This window comes from Oncorhynchus masou, chromosome 4, assembly GCF_036934945.1.
Source record: "Oncorhynchus masou masou isolate Uvic2021 chromosome 4, UVic_Omas_1.1, whole genome shotgun sequence".
NCBI lineage: Eukaryota > Metazoa > Chordata > Actinopteri > Salmoniformes > Salmonidae > Oncorhynchus > Oncorhynchus masou.
The window spans coordinates 9,021,976-9,045,102 of record NC_088215.1 but is presented as its reverse complement, the minus strand read 5'-3'; the positions used below and the strand labels follow the sequence as shown (position 1 = coordinate 9,045,102).

General features: G+C 45.2%; 1 protein-coding gene across 8 annotated transcripts in view; it reads right to left on the bottom strand.

The window, feature by feature from the left end:
• Positions 1–1,571: 1,571 nt before the first annotated feature.
• Positions 1,572–23,127, bottom strand: part of LOC135522861 (endonuclease V-like) — a 49,665-nt gene continuing 28,109 nt past the window's right edge. For 2 of the 8 annotated variants that reach the window (XM_064949550.1, XM_064949511.1), the window contains 2 exons: positions 21,650–21,724; positions 1,572–1,878 (listed from right to left, as the gene is read on the bottom strand). In XM_064949550.1, coding sequence (XP_064805622.1) covers positions 21,665–21,724 — 60 coding nt within the window. In that variant the 3' untranslated portion in view covers positions 1,572–1,878; positions 21,650–21,664. Of the gene's footprint in view, positions 1,879–21,303; positions 21,403–21,619; positions 21,725–21,820; positions 21,942–23,127 lie in introns of those variants that run through there. The other 6 variants (XR_010452733.1, XM_064949520.1, XR_010452734.1 and 3 more) reach the window with 6 other exon arrangements.

Below are 23,127 nucleotides of genomic sequence, written 5' to 3'. Positions count from 1 at the left end.
CTTTGTGCGAGGTGTTGATCTGTTGAAGGTACTGAACTGTCTGTTCAAGCAGTTGGCACACAGTTCGAACACCCATTGGTACCACACAAGTCATGCAACCAGAGGTCTCTTCACAGTCCCCAGGTCCAGAACAAGAGGCTGGGAAACGCACAGTATTAAATAGAGCCATGACTACATGGAACTCTCTGCCACCCCAGGTAACTTAAGCTAGCAATAAAACCCATTTAAAAAAAAAACATAAAATTAGACCTTATGGCACAACGGGGACTGTGAAGAGACAGACATCTTGATATAGTATGTATTATATTATGGATTGTTATGCATATGATGTATTGTTATGTATATTGTGTAGTATGTATTGTTATGTGTATTGTGTATGATCGTGTATTGGTATGTATGTTGTGTATTGTTATGTATATTGTGTATTATTATGTATTATTATGTATATCACACATTGTTATGTGTATTGTCATGTATATTGTGTAGTGTTATGTATATTGTGTATTATGTATTGTTATGTATGATGTGTAGTGTTATGTATATTGTGTATTATGATGTACTGTTATGTATATTATGAATGGCATTATGTATTGTTATGTATATTATGTATTTTATTTGTTGCGTTTTGTTTACGGTTTGGACCCCAAAAAGAGTAGCAGCGGCTAATTGGGGATCCTAATAAAATACTAAATACCAAAACAAACAAAAAACTTAATGAACGCTTATATCTTGTTCTAAATGTAAGGGTGAATGGATAATGGCAACACGTGGAGGCTGTCTTGGAACAAATCATTCTAATGTCAGTTTACGGCCTCATCTTTATATGTTTAGGCCTAATGCATCTTTGGGAATCTGAAACAGACAAGCATAATATGCCAACTCAACACCTTCTAAAACGCACACTCAGCACCAACAAAAATAGACACCCGGATGTACACATGCCCCCCTCTACAAACTACAAAAATAAACACTTACCACACACACACAGTCTGTTCCCCTCCTCCTCAACCTGGCCCGTGGCCTACTCCTGGGGCTGCAGCCCTCTGACGTGTGTGTGTGTGTGTATATCAATGGGTCTCGATGTGTACAGTTCAATCCTGAGTTCCTTTGAGGCCGGATGGTTCTGAAACCCCATACTGATCAATACTGCCCCCAGTGGTAGGCTCTAATCCTGTCCATGAACCCTGCAGCGTCAACCCCTCCTCTGCCCTTCCGTTCCGATCCCTGTGCCCAGCCAGGCACCGCACACGCACACACACACACACACACACACACACACACACACAGAAATGCAGGCACATGCACACACACACACACCCGCACAGAGATGTGATGTAAGAAGTGTGTGAGTCACTCCTAAGTCTATAATGACTTACAACAACCCCTCTCACCTCAACCACACAGAGCCACAGATACTGTAAATCAATTGGGAAAAGTCAGTGTTTGCATCACTCCTCTCACTGCGCAACTACGGTACAACTCAGCTTGCTAACATGGGGAAACGTCGGCTGAATTCTGCACATCTTTGGCTCTGACCCCCAAAATGTTAATAAAGAGTAGTATAAATACACTCAGGGCTCAGTTGGGATTTATTTACAGGATAAAAAGCATCTCTGTGTAAAAAGAGCCCAAAACATGAGTACAGTATATAAATATATTCTTCTATTCTTAAAAATACCCATAGACTATACTGTAGATATAAAGAGAATGCATAAAAACACTGTAAATCTCATGTAAATCTCTCTCATGCACCCACCCACTCTCTCACACGCAAAAACACATTCACACACTAACAGGCACGTTGAAGGCTCTTCGGCTATCTTCTTGTTAGGCATCACTGTTGTGTTTTGCATTTCATGATGTGTCCACTTCCCAGCACTGAGGAGAGAAAGAGTTGAGATTAGTATGTCAGCGTTGCATAACACCACACATTCTACAACAGACAACATCCCCAAAGAGTAAACCAGTATACCAGCTATCATAACCTTCAATAGTATCAGGAGCTGGCCTGGTATACCAGCTATCATAACCTTCAATAGCATCAGGAGCTGGCCTGGTATACCAGCTATCATAACCTTCAATAGTATCAGGAGCTGGCCTGGTATACCAGCTATCATAACCTTCAATAGTATCAGGAGCTGGCCTGGTATACCAGCTATCATAACCTTCAATAGTATCAGAAGCTGGCCTGGTATACCAGCTATCATAACCTTCAATAGTATCAGGAGCTGGCCTGGTATACCGGCTATCATAACCTTCAATAGTATCAGGAGCTGGCCTGGTATACCAGCTATCATAACCTTCAATAGTATCAGGAGCTGGCCTGGTATACCAGCTATCATAACCTTCAATAGTATCAGGAGCTGGCCTGTTATACCAGCTATCATAACCTTCAATAGTATCAGGAGCTGGCCTGGTATACCAGCTATCATAACCTTCAATAGTATCAGGAGCTGGCCTGGTATACCAGCTATCATATCCTTCAATAGTATCAGGGGCTGGCCTGGTATACCAGTTATCATAACCTTCAATAGTATCAGGAGCTGGCCTGGTATACCAGCTATCATAACCTTCAATAGTATCAGGAGCTGTCCTGGTATACCAGCTATCATATCCTTCAATAGTATCAGGAGCTGGCCTGGTATACCAGCTATTATAGCCTTCAATAGTATCAGGAGCTGGCCTGGTATACCAGCTATCATAACCTTCAATAGTATCAGGAGCTGGCCTGGTATACCAGCTATCATAACCTTCAATAGTATCAGGAGCTGGCCTGGTATACCAGCTATCATAACCTTCAATAGTATCAGGAGCTGGCCTGGTATACCAGCTATCATAACCTTCAATAGTATCAGGAGCTGGCCTGGTATACCAGCTATCATAACCTTCAATAGTATCAGGAGCTGGCCTTGTATACAAGCTATTATAACCTTCAATAGTATCAGGAGCTGGCCTGGTATACCAGCTATTATAACCTTCAATAGTATCCGCCAGGGCTTACAGTGACCTAATATGCAATTTGCACTAATATTGCCCGAGAAGACATTTCCATTAAACTGGAGAGAGATAGAGAAGAGAGAGTGAGGGAGGAAGGGAGGGAGAGAGACGAAGAAGGAGAAAGATGGAAAAGGAGAAAGGGGAAATGAATGGGATCAGGGTTGCTGTCCATTACAATCAGACACTGTAAGGGGTCAATGTGCTGACCAGGTGATAACAGACAGAGCATAATAGATAATAGACCTATAATGGGAGACAGAGAGGAGACATCACAGAAAGCTGACCTCAGGTCAGCGGTAGACAGACGGAGAGGAGACCTTGCTGTGTCTCCTGAGGGGAGAAGCAGCACTCAGGTCAGTGGAAGAAGTGGTACCTGAGTACTAGAAGGCATATTAGCTATTACAACTCATGCTAAAGGGTACGTAAACTATTAGAATTAGACATGGTCAGTGATGAGAAAGGGATGTGTTTGTTCGGCTGGTGCTGAAGGAGGGTTCAATGGGGATTGACTAATGTATAACACACACACACACACACAGTGTCAGACACACACACACAGTGTCAAATCAAATCAAATTTTATTGGTCACATACACATGGTTATCAGGTGTTTAATGTGAGTGTAGCAAAATGCTTGTGCTTCTACTTCAGACAGTGCAGAAATATCTAACAATTCCCCAATAACTACCTAATACACACAAATCTAAATAAAGGAATGGAATATATACATATAAATACATGGATGAGCAATGACAGAGCAGCATTGGCAAAATGCAATAGATGGTATAAAATACAGTATATATGAGATGAGTAATGCAAGATATGCAAACATTATTAAAGTGGCATTATTAAAGTGACTAGTGATAGGTAGTTTGGAGGGCAGGTAGTTTTCTCCCAGTGATGCGTTGTGCAGACCGCACCACCTTCTGGAGAGCCTTGCGGTTGTGGGCAGTGCAGTTGCCGTACCAGGCAGTGATACAGCCCGACAGGATGCTCTCAATTGTGCATCTGTAAATGTTTGTGAGGGTTTTAGGTGACAAGCCAAATTTCTTCAGCGCTATTGCGCCTTCTTCACCACACTGTCTGTGTGGGTGGACCATTTCAGTTTTTCCGTGACGTGTACGTCTAGGAACTTAAAAATGTACACCTTCTCCACTGCTGTCCCGTCACATTATCTCTGTACAATGGACAGCGTGAGAGAACAAGGAGTGAACGACATGTGAGTGGAATCGCTGCTGTTATGTCTGAATGCAGAGCGGATCTGAATCTCTCAGCTGGCCATGACTCACCTCCATTCACTCCATTGTGTGAAAACACATTTCCTTCAGTAACAGGAACCAGGAAGTAGTCCTCTCTGTTCTCTGTCACACTACACCTCACATAGAGGCTCTCACCACGAGTGGCACCCTATTCCATATATAGTGCACTACTTTTGACCAAAGCCCTATGGGACCTGGTGAAAAGTAGTGCACTAGAGGGAATAGGGGGACATTTTGGACACAACCCAAACCCCCAGCTCTACCTTCCATTACCTGGAGTTGCATCAGGAGTAGTGTCAAGGTTTAAAGGGTCACTTCCTGTGTGAGGGTGTAGTAGTGTCGCGCTGACTGATTAGTGTCAGGTGGATAATCAGAGGTGGCAGTGCAAGACTCTCTTTGGTAAAGATAAGTTACTATACTGATAAAGAGGGGAGAAGTAGCGTTTGTGAAAGCTTCAATGGGATGTGCGTGGGACTGAGTAATCATAACAAAAAGAATCCTATATAGGGACATTCTGACAAGAACAACCACACCGCCTCACTTGCTGAGGCAGTTGTGTATGAGTTCATCATGCTGATCTGTCCCCTTCTCCTCTGTGAGACTGTTGGGCACTTCCCCCGATCATTCTGATTGTCGTTTTTCCCACTCTTCCTCCTTACCAGTGGCACACAGCTTTAGAGATGTGGAAACGCATTTCGGAGGTTAGCTTCCCCTTTCAAACGTGGTCTTAGCTTGTTAACCCCATCATAAAACTATACTAAAGTTGTCTTTACTGGTACACATATCTATTAGCTAACCACATGACTTGCACCTTGACATCTTCCATTGAAGGTAGAAAACTGCTTTGCCAGCAATTACATTCAAAGGCCTATTGGAGAAAATAATATTTTCAAAAGTGAATTGAAAGCGTCAAATGCACCCTTTGATATAGTTTTCAATGTCAGTTTAACGCACGGTTCAATGGCAGACATGACCAGGCAGAGATGGAGTTATTGATTTGGAGCGGAGGTGTCACAGGGCCAAATAACTCACTGGAGGGAGACAATGAGATGGCCCTGTCGTCACACAGGTACACACACACACACACACACACACACACAATCACACACGTACACACACATGATGAACACACATACACGTACAGACTCAAACAGCGCACACACACATTTGCCTAAAGTGCACTCGTGTCTGCCAGATGGGAGTTTACAACTTGCTGCACTCAAAACTCGCACTATGTCAACGACAAAATAAGCACACACACATATGGATTGTCAACTCAAAAATGTGTGCATGGGCACATAAATTCACACATGACCCCCCCTTCCTGTCCCCCCCCCCCACACACAAACACCCCCCCGCCCAAGACACACTCACAATCCCCCCTGCACATAAACACACACACCGCCACACAAACACACCATATCATACTGCTGGAGTAAGCACATTTTCACCACAGTAAATGAGGTGCAGTTTAATCCATGCTCAGACATTACCAGACTATACAGCAGGCTGGCCCAGCCCTGCATCCTGCATTACAAATATGAGACGCCACACACACACACACACACACACGCACGCACGCACGCACGCACGCACACCCCCCATAAACATTTGCAATATTTTCCCATTTCCTCTGCAGGTAGTCAGGCAGTCAGGGCGGGCGACGGTTCATCTCTTAGGGAGCTCTGCCCTTCAGTATTAATAATCTCCCAGTCACACCTCACCTCTTTGGGGAATGAATCATGTTGTATGGGGCCTGCTGGGGTGAGGGGGAATACGGTGATGCACGACATGATGGCTGGCCTTTGTGCAGGGGAGGAGTGGGGAGAGGAAGAGGGGGAGAGTGGGGGAAAGGCCATGGCCCAGAGATCTCTATTTCCATGGCACATACCGGATATGCCCTCATACACACACACAAGCAGGTACACGCACACAAAACGACACACCCATACACACAGTCAGCGACTGACTGGATGACTGAGCAGAAGGTGGTACGTGTCCATGCAACACTGTTGAACATTGCCGATGGTATTGCATCACCACCTGGGTCCTTTCATTTTAATCCAATCAAAGCCTTGTATAAAAAACACCTGAGACACTTAAGGTCCCAGACACCGAAACGGGGAGTGATTTTGAAAATATGCAACAAGGAACCAGCTTCGTCTGTTGATCTCAATTTCACTTGACTTTCATAATTTGTTTTGGTCACAGACCGTATCCATGCTGAGGGAGTTGTATAATGATGTTTTGAGTGGAGTTTCACCGTACATGTTTTCCCAGTAAATATATTGAACAAGCTATGCCCTCATTTCTCCTGCTGTCCCTGTAATAAACACTTGAGCTCAATAACAACTCGCTGGACTGATCACGACCAAGGTAAATGATCATTCATACAACTAGATACGCATTGTAATATAATAAGTGCTCAGGGGAAATGGGGTGCACACCTAAGTGTCATCAAAATAGCTAGAAGTGGTGTGTTTGTGCGGGTGTTGTGAATACGGTGGTATGCCGTTTACAGCTTCGCTTCTGTGTGTATACTCTGTGTGTACTGTGTGTGTGCGTAACATTTGTGTGTGTGTGTGTATATAATAATCATTATGTGTGTGTGTGTGTGTGCGCCCTGGGACTGGTCTGACGCTGTGCGACGCTAACTGTGACATGATTGATGAAGAGGTGGCGGTGTGACAAGAACAACTGGGCTCTCTGCATCCGGCCCCGGACTACAGTACTGCCACGCTCTCCACACACACCCTCCTCCAGCTGTCCCCGTGGGACCACGCTCTCTCACTGAGTGTGAATCTGTGTGTGAGAGCGTGGGTGGGTGTGTGTGTGTGTGTTAATGTCCTTTTATCGTTGCAAGGGTAGCGAGGAGATGCTAGATGCATAACACTGAACAGGGACAAGCGGAGTTAAGGTGTTCAGCTCTAGTGCTTGATGCGTTTGAGTTTAGCTTTAGCGTTGTTCACTCAGAATGATGCTTATGAAGTTGTTCAAGGTGAACGGAGTACGAGACCGAGAGAGAGGGAAAATAGAGAGAGAGAGAAAAAAAGAGAGAGGGGGAGAGAGAGGGAAAAAGAGAGAGACATGGAGGAGAGAGAGGAAAAACAGAGAGAGAGAGGGAGAGAGAGAGAGAGAGAGGGGGAAAACAGAGAGAGAGAGGGATAGTGAGAAGGGTTGAAAGCGTCGGGAGGAGGAGAAAGACAGCAGGGACAGAAAGACGAGTGAAAGAGAGCTAGGCAGGAGGGCAGGAACAAAAGGGCAGAGAGAGATAAAGAAAATCTATGTGCAAGAGAGAGAAGGAGAGCTCTGCTCAGTGCGGCCGTTTGAAGCGGCCTGTCTGACATGAAAGTGCTGGGCTCTGTGACCCTGGAGGGCATCATATTACATTACAGCAGCAGGAGAGAGGGAGAGTGTAATAAAATTATAGAGAGGGAAAGAGTGACAGAGGGGAAGAGTGACAGAGTGAAGAGAGAGAGAGAGAGAGAGAGGGGAAGAGAGAGAGTGAGAGGGGAAGAGAGAGAGAGAGTGAGAGGGGAAGAGAGAGAGAGAGAGAGAGAGAGAGAGAGAGAGAGAGAGAGAGAGAAAGAGAGAGAGAAAGAGAGAGAGAGGGGAGGGCGAGAGAGAGTGAGAGGGGAAGAGAGAGAGAGATAGAGTGCGTGAGAGAGAGAGAGAGGGGAAGAAAGAAAGGTAGAGAGAAAAAAGAAACAAAGATACAATGAATCCCACTGCACTAAACACAGACTTCAATGGCTAGCCACAACACACATTCACATTGACATACACACACTAATACATTACAAGCGAGTCTGTGGGCACACATTACGAGGGATCCAGTGGTACCCCATAGATTAACCTATCAGTCTATCCAAACAGATCTGATTCACTATGATTTAGCTCACAGATTCACCACCATTATTTGTAGTAAATGAGTTTGGGAGGAGATATTGTGGTTGTGTTTCTATGGAGGCTCATGGCCATTGGGCCAGACTGAGGGATGGGCTCACAGTGGGCGGAGGAGGGGTGGAGGGAGGGAGAGAGTGTTACCGGCACCGTGAATCATAGAGTTAGTGTAAGCAGGTGTAGTCAAAAACGCACACACACGAATACAGAAGCAAAGGCACACACACATGATCATAGTAGATTGTAACTCACCATTTGGCACGGCACACGGTTGAGGAGGTCATCTACCTACTGATATCTCTGTCTCTTCACAGCATCAGTTCAGTGGATGGTGTCGAACACCTCTGACTCAACACCATACAAGGGGAGTGAGACCAGGAGAGTGAGCAGATCATCGCGTTGATTTTTATGACTGACTGTCCGCACTCGTGATTTCCTGTGGGGTTGCACGCCAGTTGATGCGTATAGCCGGTGGATGCATAAGCATGCGAGTGGATTTACGAACGTGTGTGTGCAGTGCGTACCTTTGGGTATCTGTTTCTGTGTGTGTTTGTGATAATAGCTGCGAGTGATGTTCTGGTTGGTTGGTTGTGGCGAGGCACTGTAAAGCGCCAGGGTGTAAATGACTATTTGATGCTCTCTCAAGGCACATCCATATTCATCTGTTGTCAGGGAAGTCTGATTAACAGCCTCCCCGCACACACACTGGCTCAATCATTCATATCCATGGACAAACACTCTCTCGTACGCAGGCACACACGCGTACAGCACACACTCTGCCAGTAAATACTGATGGCAATGAAGACGGGCAGTCACTACTGGTAGCTCAGAGTTCACTACCCTAAATGGCTACATATCCTCAACGGCTAGTTAGTAGATACAACTCAGCATTTAAATCTCTCTAATCCCCAAATCAGCAAGCAAAACGGATTTGTATCTGAAAGTGTAAACTGTGACGACGGAAGGAAGGCCCGAGAGATGCTAATGGAACGTGTGCCGATATTCGGAGCGACACTGGCACCCGTAGGAGTTGGCGATAGACAGGAAAAGGATGAGCTGCAATTTGTTTTGGAACGTGGTTTTGTTGTGTCTTTATGGAGTAGAATGTTTCAAACGAGGGTTCAACACTAAAGAAGAAGAGACAACACAGCTAATTCGGAATCATACTGTATGGTAGCATAATCGCTAACACTGAGGCCCACTGTACGGTAGTAGCATCATCGCTAATACTGAGGCACACTGCATGGTAGCATCATCGCTAACACATCACTATTACTTCCGGCGCCGACAGAGATGGCCGCCTCACTTCGCGTTCCTAGGAACATGGTTAACGAGACGTGGTGTGGTCACAACCACATACAGGAACTCAAGTCCTTCTGTTCACCCGATTTAGAATTCCTCACAATCAAATGTCGACCGCATTAATATACCAAGGGAATTCTCTTCGATTATAATCACAGTCGTATATATTCCCCCCCAAGCAGACACATCGATGGCTCTGAACGAACTTTATTTGACTCTTTGCAAACTGGAATCCATATATCCTGAGGCTGCATTCATTGTAGCTGGGGATTTTAACAAGGCTAATCTGAAAACAAGACTCCCTAAATTGTATCAGCATATCGATTGCGCAACCAGGTCTGGTAAAACCTTGGATCATTGCTATTCTAACTTCTGCGATGCATATAAGGCCCTCCCCCGCCCTCCTTTCGGAAAAGCTGACCACGACTCCATTTTGTTGCTTCCTGCCAACAGACAGAAGCTAAAACAAGAAGCTCCCACGCTGAGGTCTGTTCAACGCTGGGCCGACCAATCTGATTCCACGCTCCAAGACTGCTTCCATCACGTGGACTGGGATATGTTTCGTATTGCGTCAGACATAAACATTGACGAATACTCTGATTCGGTGAGCGAGTTCATTAGAACGTGCGTTGAAGATGTCGTTCCCATAGCAACGATTAAAACATTCCCAAACCAGAAACCGTGGATTGACGGCAGCATTCCCGTGAAACTGAAAGCGCAAACCACTGCTTTTAATCAGGGCAAGGTGACCGGAAACATGACCGAATACAAACAGTGTAGCTATTCCCTCCGCAAGGCAATCAAACAAGCTAAGCGTCAGTATAGAGACAAAGTAGAATCGCAATTCAACGGCTCAGACACAAAAGGTATGTAGCAGGGTCTACAGTCAATCACGGATTACAAAAAGAAATCCAGCCCAGTCACGGACCAGGTGCCTTGCTCCCAGGCAGACTAAATAACTTTTTTGCCCGCTTTGAGGACAATACAGTGCCACTGACACAGTCCGCAACGAAAACATGCGGACTCTCCTTCACTGCAGCCGAGGTGAGTAAAACATTTAAACGTGTTAACCCTCGCAAGGCTGCAGGCCAAGACGGCATCCCCAGCCGCGCCCTCAGAGCATGCGCAGACCAGCTGGCTGGTGTGTTTACGGAAATATTCAATCGATCCCTATCCCAGTCTGACACCCTAGACCCACTCCAATTTGCTTACCGCCCAAATAGGTCCACAGACGATGCAATCTCAACCACACTGCACACTGCCCTAACCCATCTGGACAAGAGGAATACTTATGTGAGAATGCTGTTCATCACTACAGCTCAGCATTTAACACCATAGTACCCTCCAAACTCGACATCAAGCTCGAGACCCTGGGTCTCGAACCCGCCCTGTGCAACTGGGTACTGGACTTCCTGACGGGCCGCCCCCAGGTGGTGAGGGTAGGTAACAACATCTCCACCCCGCTGATCCTCAACACTGGGGCCCCACAAGGGTGCGTTCTGAGCCCTCTCCTGTACTCTGTGTTCACCCACGACTGCGTGGCCACGCACGCCTCCAACTCAATCATCAAGTTTGCGGACGACACAACAGTGGTAGGCTTGATTACCAACAACGACGAGACGGCCTACAGGGAGGAGGTGAGGGCCCTCGGAGTGTGGTGTCAGGAAAATAACCTCACACTCAACGTCAACAAAACTAAGGAGATGATTGTGGACTTCAGGAAACAGCAGAGGGAACACCCTCCTATCCACATCGATGGAACAGTAGTGGAGAGGGTAGTAAGTTAAGTTCCTCGGCGTACACATCACAGACAAACTGAATTGGTCCACCCACACAGACAGCATCGTGAAGAAGGCGCAGCAGCGCCTCTTCAACCTCAGGAGGCTGAAGAAATTCAGCTTGTCACCAAAAGCACTCACAAACTTCTACAGATGCACAATCGAGAGCATCCTGTCGGGCTGTATCACCGCCTGGTACGGCAACTGCTCCGCCCACAACCGCAAGGCTCTCCAGAGGGTAGTGAGGTCTGCACAACGCATCACCGTGGGCAAACTACCTGCCCTCCAGGACACCTACACCACCTGATGTCACAGGAAGGCCATAGAGATCATCAAGGACAACAACCACCCGAGCCACTGCCTTTTCACCCCGCTATCATCCAGAAGGCGAGGTCAGTACAGGTGCATCAAAGCTGGGACCGAGAGACTGAAAAACAGCTTCTATCTCAAGGCCATCAGACTGTTAAACAGCCACCACTAACATTGAGTGGCTGCTGCCAACACACTGACTCAACTCCAGCCACTTTAATAATGGAAATTGATGGGAATGTATGTATACGTATATACTCATATGTATACATATATACTGTACTCTATATCATCTACTGCATCTTTATGTAATACATGTATCACGAGTCACTTTAAACTATGCCACTTTGTTTACATACTCATCTCATATGCATATACTGTACTCGATACCATCTACTGCATCTTGCCTATGCCGCTCTGTACCATCACTCATTCATATGTCTTTATGTACTTATTCTTTATCCCTTTACACTTGTGTGTATAAGGTAGTAGTTTTGGAATTGTTAGCTGGATTACTCGTTGGTTATTACTGCATTGTCGGAACTTGAAGCACAAGCATTTCGCTCCACTCACATTAACAGCTGCTAACCATGTGTATGTGACAAATAAAATTTGATTTGATTTTGATTTGGCACACTGATTTTGATTTGGCACACTGTGTTAGCATCATCGCTAACACAGAGGCACACTGCATGGTAGCATAATCACTAACACTGAGCAATACTGTATGGTAGCATCATCGCTAACACTGAGGCCGACTGTATAGTAGCATCATCGCTAACACTGAGGCATACCGTATGGTAGCATAATCGCTAATGGTAGAACAAGCTGAGCCAATACAGTAACTAAACCTGCACTGTAGCTTACTGAAGAGACGAAGTGACTGAAATCAAAAGGAATGACTGGACCTCACAGTCAGTTCCTCTCAGTCTAATGTAAAATCTAAAAACGCATCCCATGATGCATCTCCTCTCCCATCTCAAGGCTGATTCGTCCTTATTGCAACAGATCGGTCTGTATTGATTTGCCCATAGAAGCACCATTGATTTTCCATTTTAGAGCAAGGTATGGGTATTTGTGCTCGCAGTGGAAGGAGAGGCAGGGGAGGCAGAGGCAGGCGTTGGCACTTCGCACCCGAACAGAGGCAGAGAGTAAAGTCAAGGGAGGAGGTAAAGTCGGTTTTCTTAAAAGACAAATAAGGCCATCCATCTCAGATGTTCACCTGTGTCAGCTCATCTCTGCCAAGGCATCTATCAATAACAGCTCTCTGGACTGCTGATCAGAACTGTTGACTGTTGTTTTATTTTAGATGAACAGTAGGGCATGAAAGTTCAGCTGCAAACTGCTGCGTATAAAACTCTGTTCGAACTTCTGGAATCTTGATTTTCTCCTTTTGGGTGAAAACCTACAGGAACTTTTGCCAACTCTGAACTATGGCTGACCTTCTCTGGCTTCTGACCCAAGGTGCCTCTTCCTCTCTCCTCTGTAATGAACAGAACCAGAAGGAAATGTCAACTCCTAAAAGGTACAGTGGCTTGCAAAAGTATTCACCCCCTAGGAATTTTTCCAATTTTGTTGCCTTACAACCTGGAATTAAAATATATTTTGGGGGGGGGGTTGTATCATTTGATTTACACAACATGCCTACCACTTTGAAGATGCAAAACAAGAAATAAGACAAAAAAAACAGAAAACTTTAGCGTGCATAACTATACACCCCTCCCCAAAGTCAATACTTTGTAGAGCCACCTTTTGCAGCAAATATAGCAGCAAATCTCTTGGGGTATGTCTCTATAAGCTTGGCACATCTAGCCACTGGGATTTGCCCATTCTTCAAGGCAAAACTGCTGCAGCTCCTTCAAGTTGGAGGGTTCTGCTGTTGTACAGCAATCTTTAAGTCATACCACAGTTTCTCAATTGGATTGAGGTCTGGGCTTTGACTAGGCCATTCCAAGACATTTAAATGTTTCCTCTTAAACCACTCGAGGGTTGCTTTAGCAGTAGGCTTAGGGTCATTGTCCTGCTGGAAGGTGAACCTCTGTCCCAGTCTCAAATCTCTGGAAGACTGAAACAGGTTTCCCTTAAGAATTTCCCTGTATTTAGCACCATCCATCATTCCTTCAATTCTAACCAGTTTTCCAGTCCCTGCCGATGAAAAACATCCCCACAGCAAGATGCTGCCACCACCATGCTTCACTGCGGGGATGGTCTTCTCGGGGTGATGAGAGGTGCTGGGCTTGAGCCAGACATAGCGTTTTCCTTGATGGCCCAAAAAATAAATTTTAGTCTTATCTGACCAGAGTACCTTCTTCCATATGTTTGGGGAGTCTCCCACATGCCTTTTGGCGAACACCAAATGTGTTTGCTTATTTTTTTCTTTAAGCAATGGCTTTTTTCTGGCCACTCTTCTGTAAAGCCCAGCTCTGTGGAGTGTATGGCTTTAAGTGGTCCTAAGGACAGATACCCCAATCTCTGCTGTGGAGCTTTGCAGCTCCTTCGGGGTTATCTTTGGTCTCTTTGTTACCTCTATAATTAATGCCCTCCTTGCCTGGTCTGTGAGTTTTGGTGAGCGGCCCTCTCTTGGCAGGTTTGTTGTGGTGCCATATTCATTTAATTTTCTTTTTCTTTCAGTTTCAGGATTTTTTTATAACTCAACCTTAATCTGTACTTCTCCACAACTTTGTCCATGACCTGTTTGGAGAGCTCCTTGGTCTTCATGGTGCAGGTTGCTTGGTGGTGCCCCTTGCTTAGTGGTGTTGCAGACTCTGGGGCCTTTCAGAACATATGTGTATATGTGACACTTAGTTAAATAAAATCCATCTGTGTGCAATCTAATTATGTGACTTCTGAAGGTAATTGATTGCACCAGATCTTATTTAGGGGCTTCATAGTAAAGTGGGAGAATACATATGCACGCACCACTTTTCAGTTACATTTAAAAAAAAAATAATTTCACTTCGAATATTTTGTGTTTGTCCATCACATGAAATCCAAATAAAATCTATTTCAATTACAGGTTGTAATGCAACAAAATAGGAAGAACACCAAGGGGATTAATACTACTGCAAGGCACTGTACATCATTGGAGAGGATAACAGTGGGGAAAGACAGAGGGAGGTCGTGTCAAAGGACAATAGGCTGAATTGGAACGCATGCCGACACCGTAGACTTGTGTGCAGGAGACCGTGGCAATACCTCTACACCAGCCAGGCCACAATGGACATTCACTAACTCTCAACATGAAGAAAAGCAACCCCAATCTGGGAAAATCATTTGTGAGATTTAAACAAGTTCTTTTTTAAAAACCCAAATTCAAGTAGATGCCTATTGGGCTGCATTGAGTTGTGTTGGAAACATCTGTTGGAGTCCTTGATAACTTTTAGTGTGAAGAGTGAACACACAAGCTGTGGGGTGTCACGATTATTTTACACTTGCTGAGTAAACTTTTTCTTGCTCAGTGCCATTGGCTTTCTGTGTTTTGTGTGTGAGTGTGTTGACCTTGAACTGATACAAAAATCAGCTATTGTCAACAATTCAGAGGAGTGCAACATTTTGTCTTTTCTTTTATTTCCCTCTCACTTCTATACTTCCTTTGCACACACCGATTCCCTCAGTTCCCCTTCCCATCTGTTCAAAAACACTTTTTCTCTACGCTTGTCTCTCCTTACTTTCCCACGCCTTACATTTACATTTTAGTCATTTAGCAGACGCTCTTATACAGAGCGATTTACAGGAGCAATTAGGGTTAAGTGCCTTGCTCAAGGGCACAGACGGATTTTTCACCTAGTTGTCTCAGGGATTCAAACCAGTGTCCTTCGGTTACTGGCCCAACGCTCTTTAACTGCTAGACTACCTGCCACTCCTCTTCTCTTACATTCCTCCACTCTCTCTCTATCCATCTCTCATTCCTGGGGGCTCAGCAATTGTTCTGGTTATCGTGGGACGGGTTGTGAGAAAGGAGGCAGGTGGCAACGATTTATCAACGATTGAGTTTCGCGCAGTGCGGTGGTGTTCTGGGGGAAAGAAGGAGGAAGGGAAAAGAAGGAATGACAGGGTTTTTCATTCCTGAGGCGAAGCTTGATGAAACGATTGAGGATCCACTCTGCCGCATCAAACAGACAGGTAGATACTAGATTGGGGGGTCTCCTCCCGCTGATTTGCCTGGCATCGGCTTCTCTCCCCTTACACCCCCCACCCATCCCTCATCCCTGATTCCCCGCCTCTCCAGGTTGCGGTACAAAATGCTCATCTCCCTCCCTCTCTTTTTATTCACTGTGTTTCGCCTGTCTATACGGATGGAAATGGATGACAGAGTAGCAGTAGAAAAAGGCAAGAGATGGATAGTTGGAAAGATGGACAAGTCTCCCTCCCTCCCCATCTCTCTCTTTTTGTGTCTTTGATTGCGCAGTCCCAGTGCATGTTGGGGGAAGAGCGGCATGGAGGCAGGCGCCGGGTATCCTGCCAACTCTCTCTCTGTCTGCCAGAAAAGGCCCAGATGCCTGCTGCTGCCTCTGGCACACTGTGCTACTCTACTCTATACTCACTGGGCCTCAGAGAGAGGGAGGGGTGGGAAAGAGAAGGGGGGGGGGGGGGTGAGGAGTTAAAGGCAAGAGAAAGAAAGAGATATTAGAGAAATGTAAGTGAGGACAGCAGGTAAGATAAAAAGACACAGAGATTCAGGATAAACAAAAGAAGGATGAGAGAGAGAGGAAATGAGAGCGGATGAGAGTATCCTTCAGGGTATTCCTATTCTGAGATCAAACTCCCTCATCATGTCTTCAGCTTCAACATCAAAAGGAACACTCACCTTTTGCCCTTATCAAACAAGCACAATAACATTTGTGTAACTGTCAGGATTTGAACCCTGTTCTCCCACGGGAGAAGCTAACGTCTTGACCTTTGGACATTTCCTTTTGGCCTGCTGGCTGACACTGATTTTGAAGTTGAAGGCAGGGCTACCCATCACATGGCCATGACTGACTCAAGTCCGCTACACTTGCACACACATGCACGCACTTTTCTTGTCTAATTAAAAGGTTTGTTGTCACTGAACAATATTTTATTTGTGCATCTGAATCCCTGGGGACATTCAAAGTCAGCCTATATAACATTATGCTGGTGTTTAATCATTAAAGGTCCAATGCAGCAGTTTGTATCTCAATATCAAATCATTTTCTAGATAACAATAAAAAAAAAAAAAATAGCTTCTTAGCAAAAAGCAAAATGTTGTTAGAACTGTCTGGGAGTGGTCTGAGTGGGAAACTGAAAATTAGCTGTTATTGGCAGAGAGATTTGGAACTCCCTTTCTTATTGGTCTATTAAGAAGTTTACCACCTGATGATGTCACCATGGCAGGCCAACACTCCATCCCACCAAAACAGGCAAACATTTCTGCCGATCTTTTCAAACAGCTCTTACACTAAAAGGGCATGATCATAATTTTCACAATTTCACAGTGTTATTCCAACTTCAAAGTGTGGAAATATATATAAAACACAGGAAAATCACAATCACAGGCCTTTAAATAATCCAAAAGAATCCCTACTTTCACCAAGAAGTTTTCTTATTAATTAGTTGTCCTCCTCCCTGACGAGTCTATTCATCTCCACAACATTTCCCTGACATTTTGGAGATCAGTGGGAAAGGGCATCAGTGTGTATATCAGCATGAACCTAATTGAAAACTTCAACTCCTATTAATTTAATTTATTTTTACCTGGCGTCCCCAGTTATTGGTTAGGATGGAGGGGTGGGTGGGGTAATGGAGGAGGATAGTGGGAAATGATTGGTTAAGAAATTACAGCATTGGGCAGCATCCATCAGTCCTGGGAGGGAAGAGCTGTACAGGTCTGTGAGGGACTAGCTGTAACGTTACCGTGGTGATCAATGAGGATAAATACAAGAGAAAGGTGTTCTTCGCCTCGGATGGTCACATGATCAGAAAATACTCACGGTCCTTGTTCGTAAAAGTTTAAATAGATGAAAAAGCTAAACTCAGGTATGAATGCACACACACACACACACACACACACACACACACACACACACACACACACACACACACACACACACACACACACACACACACACACACACACACACACACACACACACACACACCTCAAACCACTACAAGAGGTCTTCTCAATCTGCATTAATTCCTGTACTCCATTTCTCCCTCGCTCCTCAGCCTCCTCATCCCCGTCTCCACTCCTGTTGTTCCTCTCCTCCCTTCAGATCACTTCATCTCCTCCCCTGCTGATCCATCTTTCATCCCGTCCTCTTTCTCTGTCAGGTTCCTATTGCTTTCCTGCCAAGCTTTCTCTCCCTCCAGCATGAGTCAGTGAGAGAGGTGCTCATTCCCTTTGCCCTGCAGGGGGCTATGAGGAAGGTTGTGAGAGACAACAGGTGGGCTCACAGTCCAGAGGCTAACAGAGGAATGGGATACTCCAGCTCTACCCAGTGGTCCAGGGGATGATAGGCTCTGGGTATCTAACAGAGGAGCACTAGAGATATCCATTTTCTGTAATGGGATTCCATTGAGATAGAGACTGTGGACTTCAAGGGAGACTGGTTATGAGAAGGGAGCACAACGATTCTCTGCCTAACCACTAGAAGAAACCTGTAGAGCAGTGGAATGCAATCGTAGAAGTATCCATTTTCGATTTTCTTTAATGAGCTTTTATCCAAACCTGGAGATCCTATTGAGATAAATCGAGCACAATGATCCTTTGACTAAACTCTATAAGACTACAGTGCGGGGTTAGGCAATCGTACCAAGTATTTAAAAGCCTGCGCATATACTGGCACTTGCAGAGTAAGATTACCCCCCCATGGGATAAACTTAACAAGACAGAGGCCAGCTCATGCAGGCACTGACAAATAATGTAACAGGAAGACAGAAACCCTAGCCATATGGCCACTACTAGAAACCACTACTGATTCATGACGCACCATCCTCCCCATTTTCCCGTTACCCACCATGTCAGCGACAGTAGCATACTGTAGAGTTAGAGGGGTTGAGAGCACACTCCAGCCCTCATTAGAACAGTACCAGAACCAGCATCGCTAGAATATCTGCCCTGCATAGTTCATCCAAAGAGCTTTTTAAGTGGAAGGGAGTGAGGGGAGGTTTTAAAGGGGAAGGGAGATAAGGGAGTTAAAGCCTGGAGATTGAGAGGGGCAGCCTTGCTCACTCTGCAAAAACCTTCCTGTCACTTTCCCCTTTGTTGAGAGAATGATCAAAAGAGGACGATGGGTGAGAGAGAGCATCGCTCCTGTCCTGGGGGAGTTCAAACGGGGATAACTTTGGAATGCTGGAACATGGGCTGCATTTCAAATGGGTCCGTGCAGTGGATGCATGCATCTCTGTGTGTGTGTGTGTGTATGTATGCGTGTAAGAGTAAGCAAGAGTGTGCAAATGTCCTCTCGATGTGCACATCTCTATGCACATCTGTATGTGTGTGCTCACGCACATGCTTACTGTACTGTAACTGGGTATGCGAACATCCTTTGCATCCTAATATGACTCTTGAAGCGCTGGAGCTTTGATGACTCACTAAAAGGAGGGGATGATGGGGCACTGACTGTTGTTTGAGAGGATGATCTCTGGATCTAAGGCTGCCTTAGCCTTCTGTCCTTATTTTTTCCCCTCTCGCTCCCTCGCTCCATCCGAGGAGCTCTCACCACACACCAGTGGCTCCTCACTGAGGAGGAGGATCATCCTCCTCAGTGAATTTCATTCATAAAAAAACAAGTTTTAGATAAAACTATACTAAATATATTCACATCACCAAATAACTGATTAAAATATACTGTTATGCAATGAAGGTCTACAGTAGCCTCAACAGCACTCTGTATGTTAGAACCATAGTCAGAGGACAGCTAGTTTCCATCCTCCGCTGGGTACACTGACTTCAATACAAAACCTAGGAGGCTCATGGTTCTCAACCCATTCCATAGACTTGCACAGTAATAATGACAACTTCTGGAGGACGTCCTCCAACCTATCAGAGCTCTGGCAGTACTAACTAATATCTTCTCCATCCAATCAAAGGATCAGAGAATGAATCTAGTACTGAAAGCATAAACTACTGCAGTGCATAAAATGGGGTGAGTCGTTGACTAAAAGAGAGAGAAAGACAATAGTTAAACAGTTTTGAACACATTATCTTGTTAAAAAATTAAGGAGAAGCAGCAGAGGTAGTGCTTGCTATATTTTATTGTATTTTCTTTCTTCTTAGTTTACCTTTTACTCAGCTAATTTAGCCTAGTCAACATCCTGACTCAAACAGTGGAATGCTATTTATGTTAGCTAGTTGGCTAAGACTATCCAACAATGCAACTCTTCCAAAGTCAAGGTAAGCTTTCGGTTTTGATTATTTATTGCCACCGGGGTTCACCGGTGTAACTGCTAAACCACTTGCTGTACATCAAATCAAATTGTATTTGTCATATGCGCCTTACAAATAGTCTGGGTAGCCATTTGATTAGCTATTCAGGAGTCTTATGGCTTGGGGGTAGAAGCTGTTAAGAAGCCTCTTGGACCTAGACTTGGCGCTCCGGTACCACTTGCCGTGCGGTAGCAGAGAAAACAGTCTATGACTAGGGTGGCTGGAGTCTGACGATTTTTAGGGCCTTCCTCTGACACCGCCTGGTATAGAGGTCCTGGATGGCAGGAAGCTTGGCCCTGGTGATGTACTGGGCCGTACGCACTACCCTCTGTAGTGCATTGCGGTTGGAGGCCGAGCAGTTGCCATACCAGGCAGTGATGCAACCCGTCAGGATGCTCTCGATGGTACAGCTGTAAAATCTATTGAGGATCTGAGGACCCATGCCACATCTTTTCAGTCTCCTGAGGGGAATAGGCTTTGTCGTGCCCTCTTCACAACTGTCTTGGTGTGCTTGGACCATGTTAGTTTGTTGTTGATGTGGACGCCAAGGAACTTGAAGCTCTCAACCTGCTCTACTACAGCCCCGCCGATGAGAATGGGGGCGTGCTCGGTCCTCTTTTTCCTGTAGTCCACAATCATCTCCTTTGTCTTGATCACGTTGAGGGAGAGGATGTTTTCCTTGCACCACATGGTCACACTGTACAACGTGATTGTACACATGGATTGGATTGTGAGTTGATTAACACGTCTAGTTTGTTAACTATAACGTTAATATGGTGACAATGATGTAGGCTGTCTTGGTTAGCGGTATGGGGGTTTGGCTTGAAGAGGTTTTTTAGCGCCTGGTCACAAACAGCTGTTGTGTTGTGCACTGAAGTCAACAAGCGAAGGGAAAAGGTGAGAGAAGGAGAGAGTGTACAGTAGATGTGAGAAGGAATTATACAATGAGCAAAGTGATGATGCTGTATGTGGCTGCTATGAAAGTGAAGTGTGTGGGGGGGTGATCAGGGTGTATTTATTCCACCGATTCTGTTGCAAAATGTTTCTTAAACGAATGCAAATGGAATGAAGTGGGGAGGGACCTACCTACATTTGTCCAAAATAAACTATTGTTTAAGATGCAAACTGTTTGAACTAATGATTACACCCCTTATCAGGTAAATGCAGGCAAGAGTGTGCACGGTGGTATTAAATTAGTCACTGTCTGCCACATTAATTACTCAAATTTGTCTCTCCAACCTGTGCACCAACATCCTCTCCCTAATCTTGAACGGCACAAACAGCCACTGCCACACCCCTTTTTCTTCCCTCCCTCCATTCCTCCCTCCTTCGTTGCTCAACCCCAGGTGGTTCCACTGGCTCACCTCCCACACCTTCCCCTGCAGAGAGGCTGTCCTGGGATCACACTAGTACGTGGAATACCCTCTGTAAGGACATTAAGGGCTCAGCACTGGGCTGGCAGCCTGGCACAGATCCAGAGTGCAGAGAGAGAGACAGAGAGAAAGAGAGAGAGAGAGAAAGGGGAAGAGAGTGAGAGAGAGTGGAGAGAGAGAGTCACATCAATACCAGCAATATATCTGTTTGAAATGGGACAGTGCTTTATCTCCCTCCACAGTAGTGGGGACAGCACAAGTGTTAGTATTTGTAAGCCACAGCAAATGCCTGCAATGAGTGCATTACCTCTGTGTGACTGTCTGCTGAAACACCTACCAATCTCCTCTATGCTCAGGTGTCTGCAGCGGTTGGGAAGTGGACACGGAGGTACTCTCTGGAGCGCATGTCCGCCTGCAATCCCAAAAAGATAGCAGAGGGGTTAACTTCTGCTGCCGTCAACACCACCAATTAGGCTTCTTGTCTTCCCATTGTCATAAAACTGCACACCTACGTATTCTGCAATATCTCACTGACAATGCAAGATCTCCGTGAATGTTTGAGTTATGACACTACACTTCTCAACTTAGGATCCCCTGTCCTCCCCCGCATAGGATTGGATAAAAGCAGCCTGAAACAAAAAAACAACAAGAACCCATCACAAAGACTTGCTTCATCTCGACATGACAATGCCAACCATTCATCCATCAAATTGTTTAAAACTAATCTAGAACTGTTTATTTGATTTCCAACCTGCCTATGTTCTTGCTACGTGACTCAGTAAGAGTTGTGAATTGTGTGTGTATGAGATTTGTTTGTGCGTGTGTGGTTGTGCTTCAGCTGTAAGTGTATGTGTGTGTGTGTTTCTATGCGTATGTGTGTGTTTCTATGCGTATGTGTTTCTATACGTGTGTGTGTGTATGTATGTGTTTCTATGCGTGTGTGTATATGTGTTTCTATGCGTGTGTGTGTGTGTATATGTGTTTCTATGCGTATGTGTGTGTTTCTATGCGTATGTGTGTGTGTATGTGTTTCTATGCGTGTGTGTGTGTGTGTATTTCTATGCGTGTGTGTGTATATGTGTTTCTATGCATATGTGTGCGTTTGTGTGTGTTTGTGCCTTAGCTGTAAGTCCTGGATGGTATAAGGTAGATATGAGGATTTAGAATGAAAGGGGGTTTAGAATGTGTTTGGTAATGACTTTGTGGCCTTGGTAAAGCCCTAGTGTCAGTTACTTTAATGAGAACAGTCAGTGTGAATTCCACTGGGGATTTTTCTTCTCTGTCTATCAATCAGCAAGGACGTGAGTCACTCCATTTGCAGCTGAAGCCCCTGAATTACCCAGCACCCGCATGAAAACATGTGTAAACACACGCTGGCACATAGACAGACACTGTGCGCACACACACAAAACACCTCACAATCCTGGAAGAACACGCACTCCAGCAGATCTTAAAATACCCTTAAAAACTTCACATCACAAAAACACCATAAAAGACCCGTGTTAAACTTAGATACATCTGGAGTCTGCTCCAGTAGCTGTCGGCGTGGCGCGGAGCAAGCATAAATAACAGGTGGGTTCCAACTTACTCATTATCACAACTTCCCATAGCACTCAGCGAAGCACAAGAGACAACACTCGGCTGATTTGTCATTGCTTTGGATGGGAGTGGGAGAGAAAGGAGGGAGCAAAAGAAAAGAGAGAGAGAGAGAAAGATGTGGGTGATGCATTGGCGTGTGGTTGACAGAAGGAGAAGTAGAAGGTAGAAAAGGTAGTGCCAACAGAAATGAAGGGGTCTGATTGAAGCTTTGTCCAC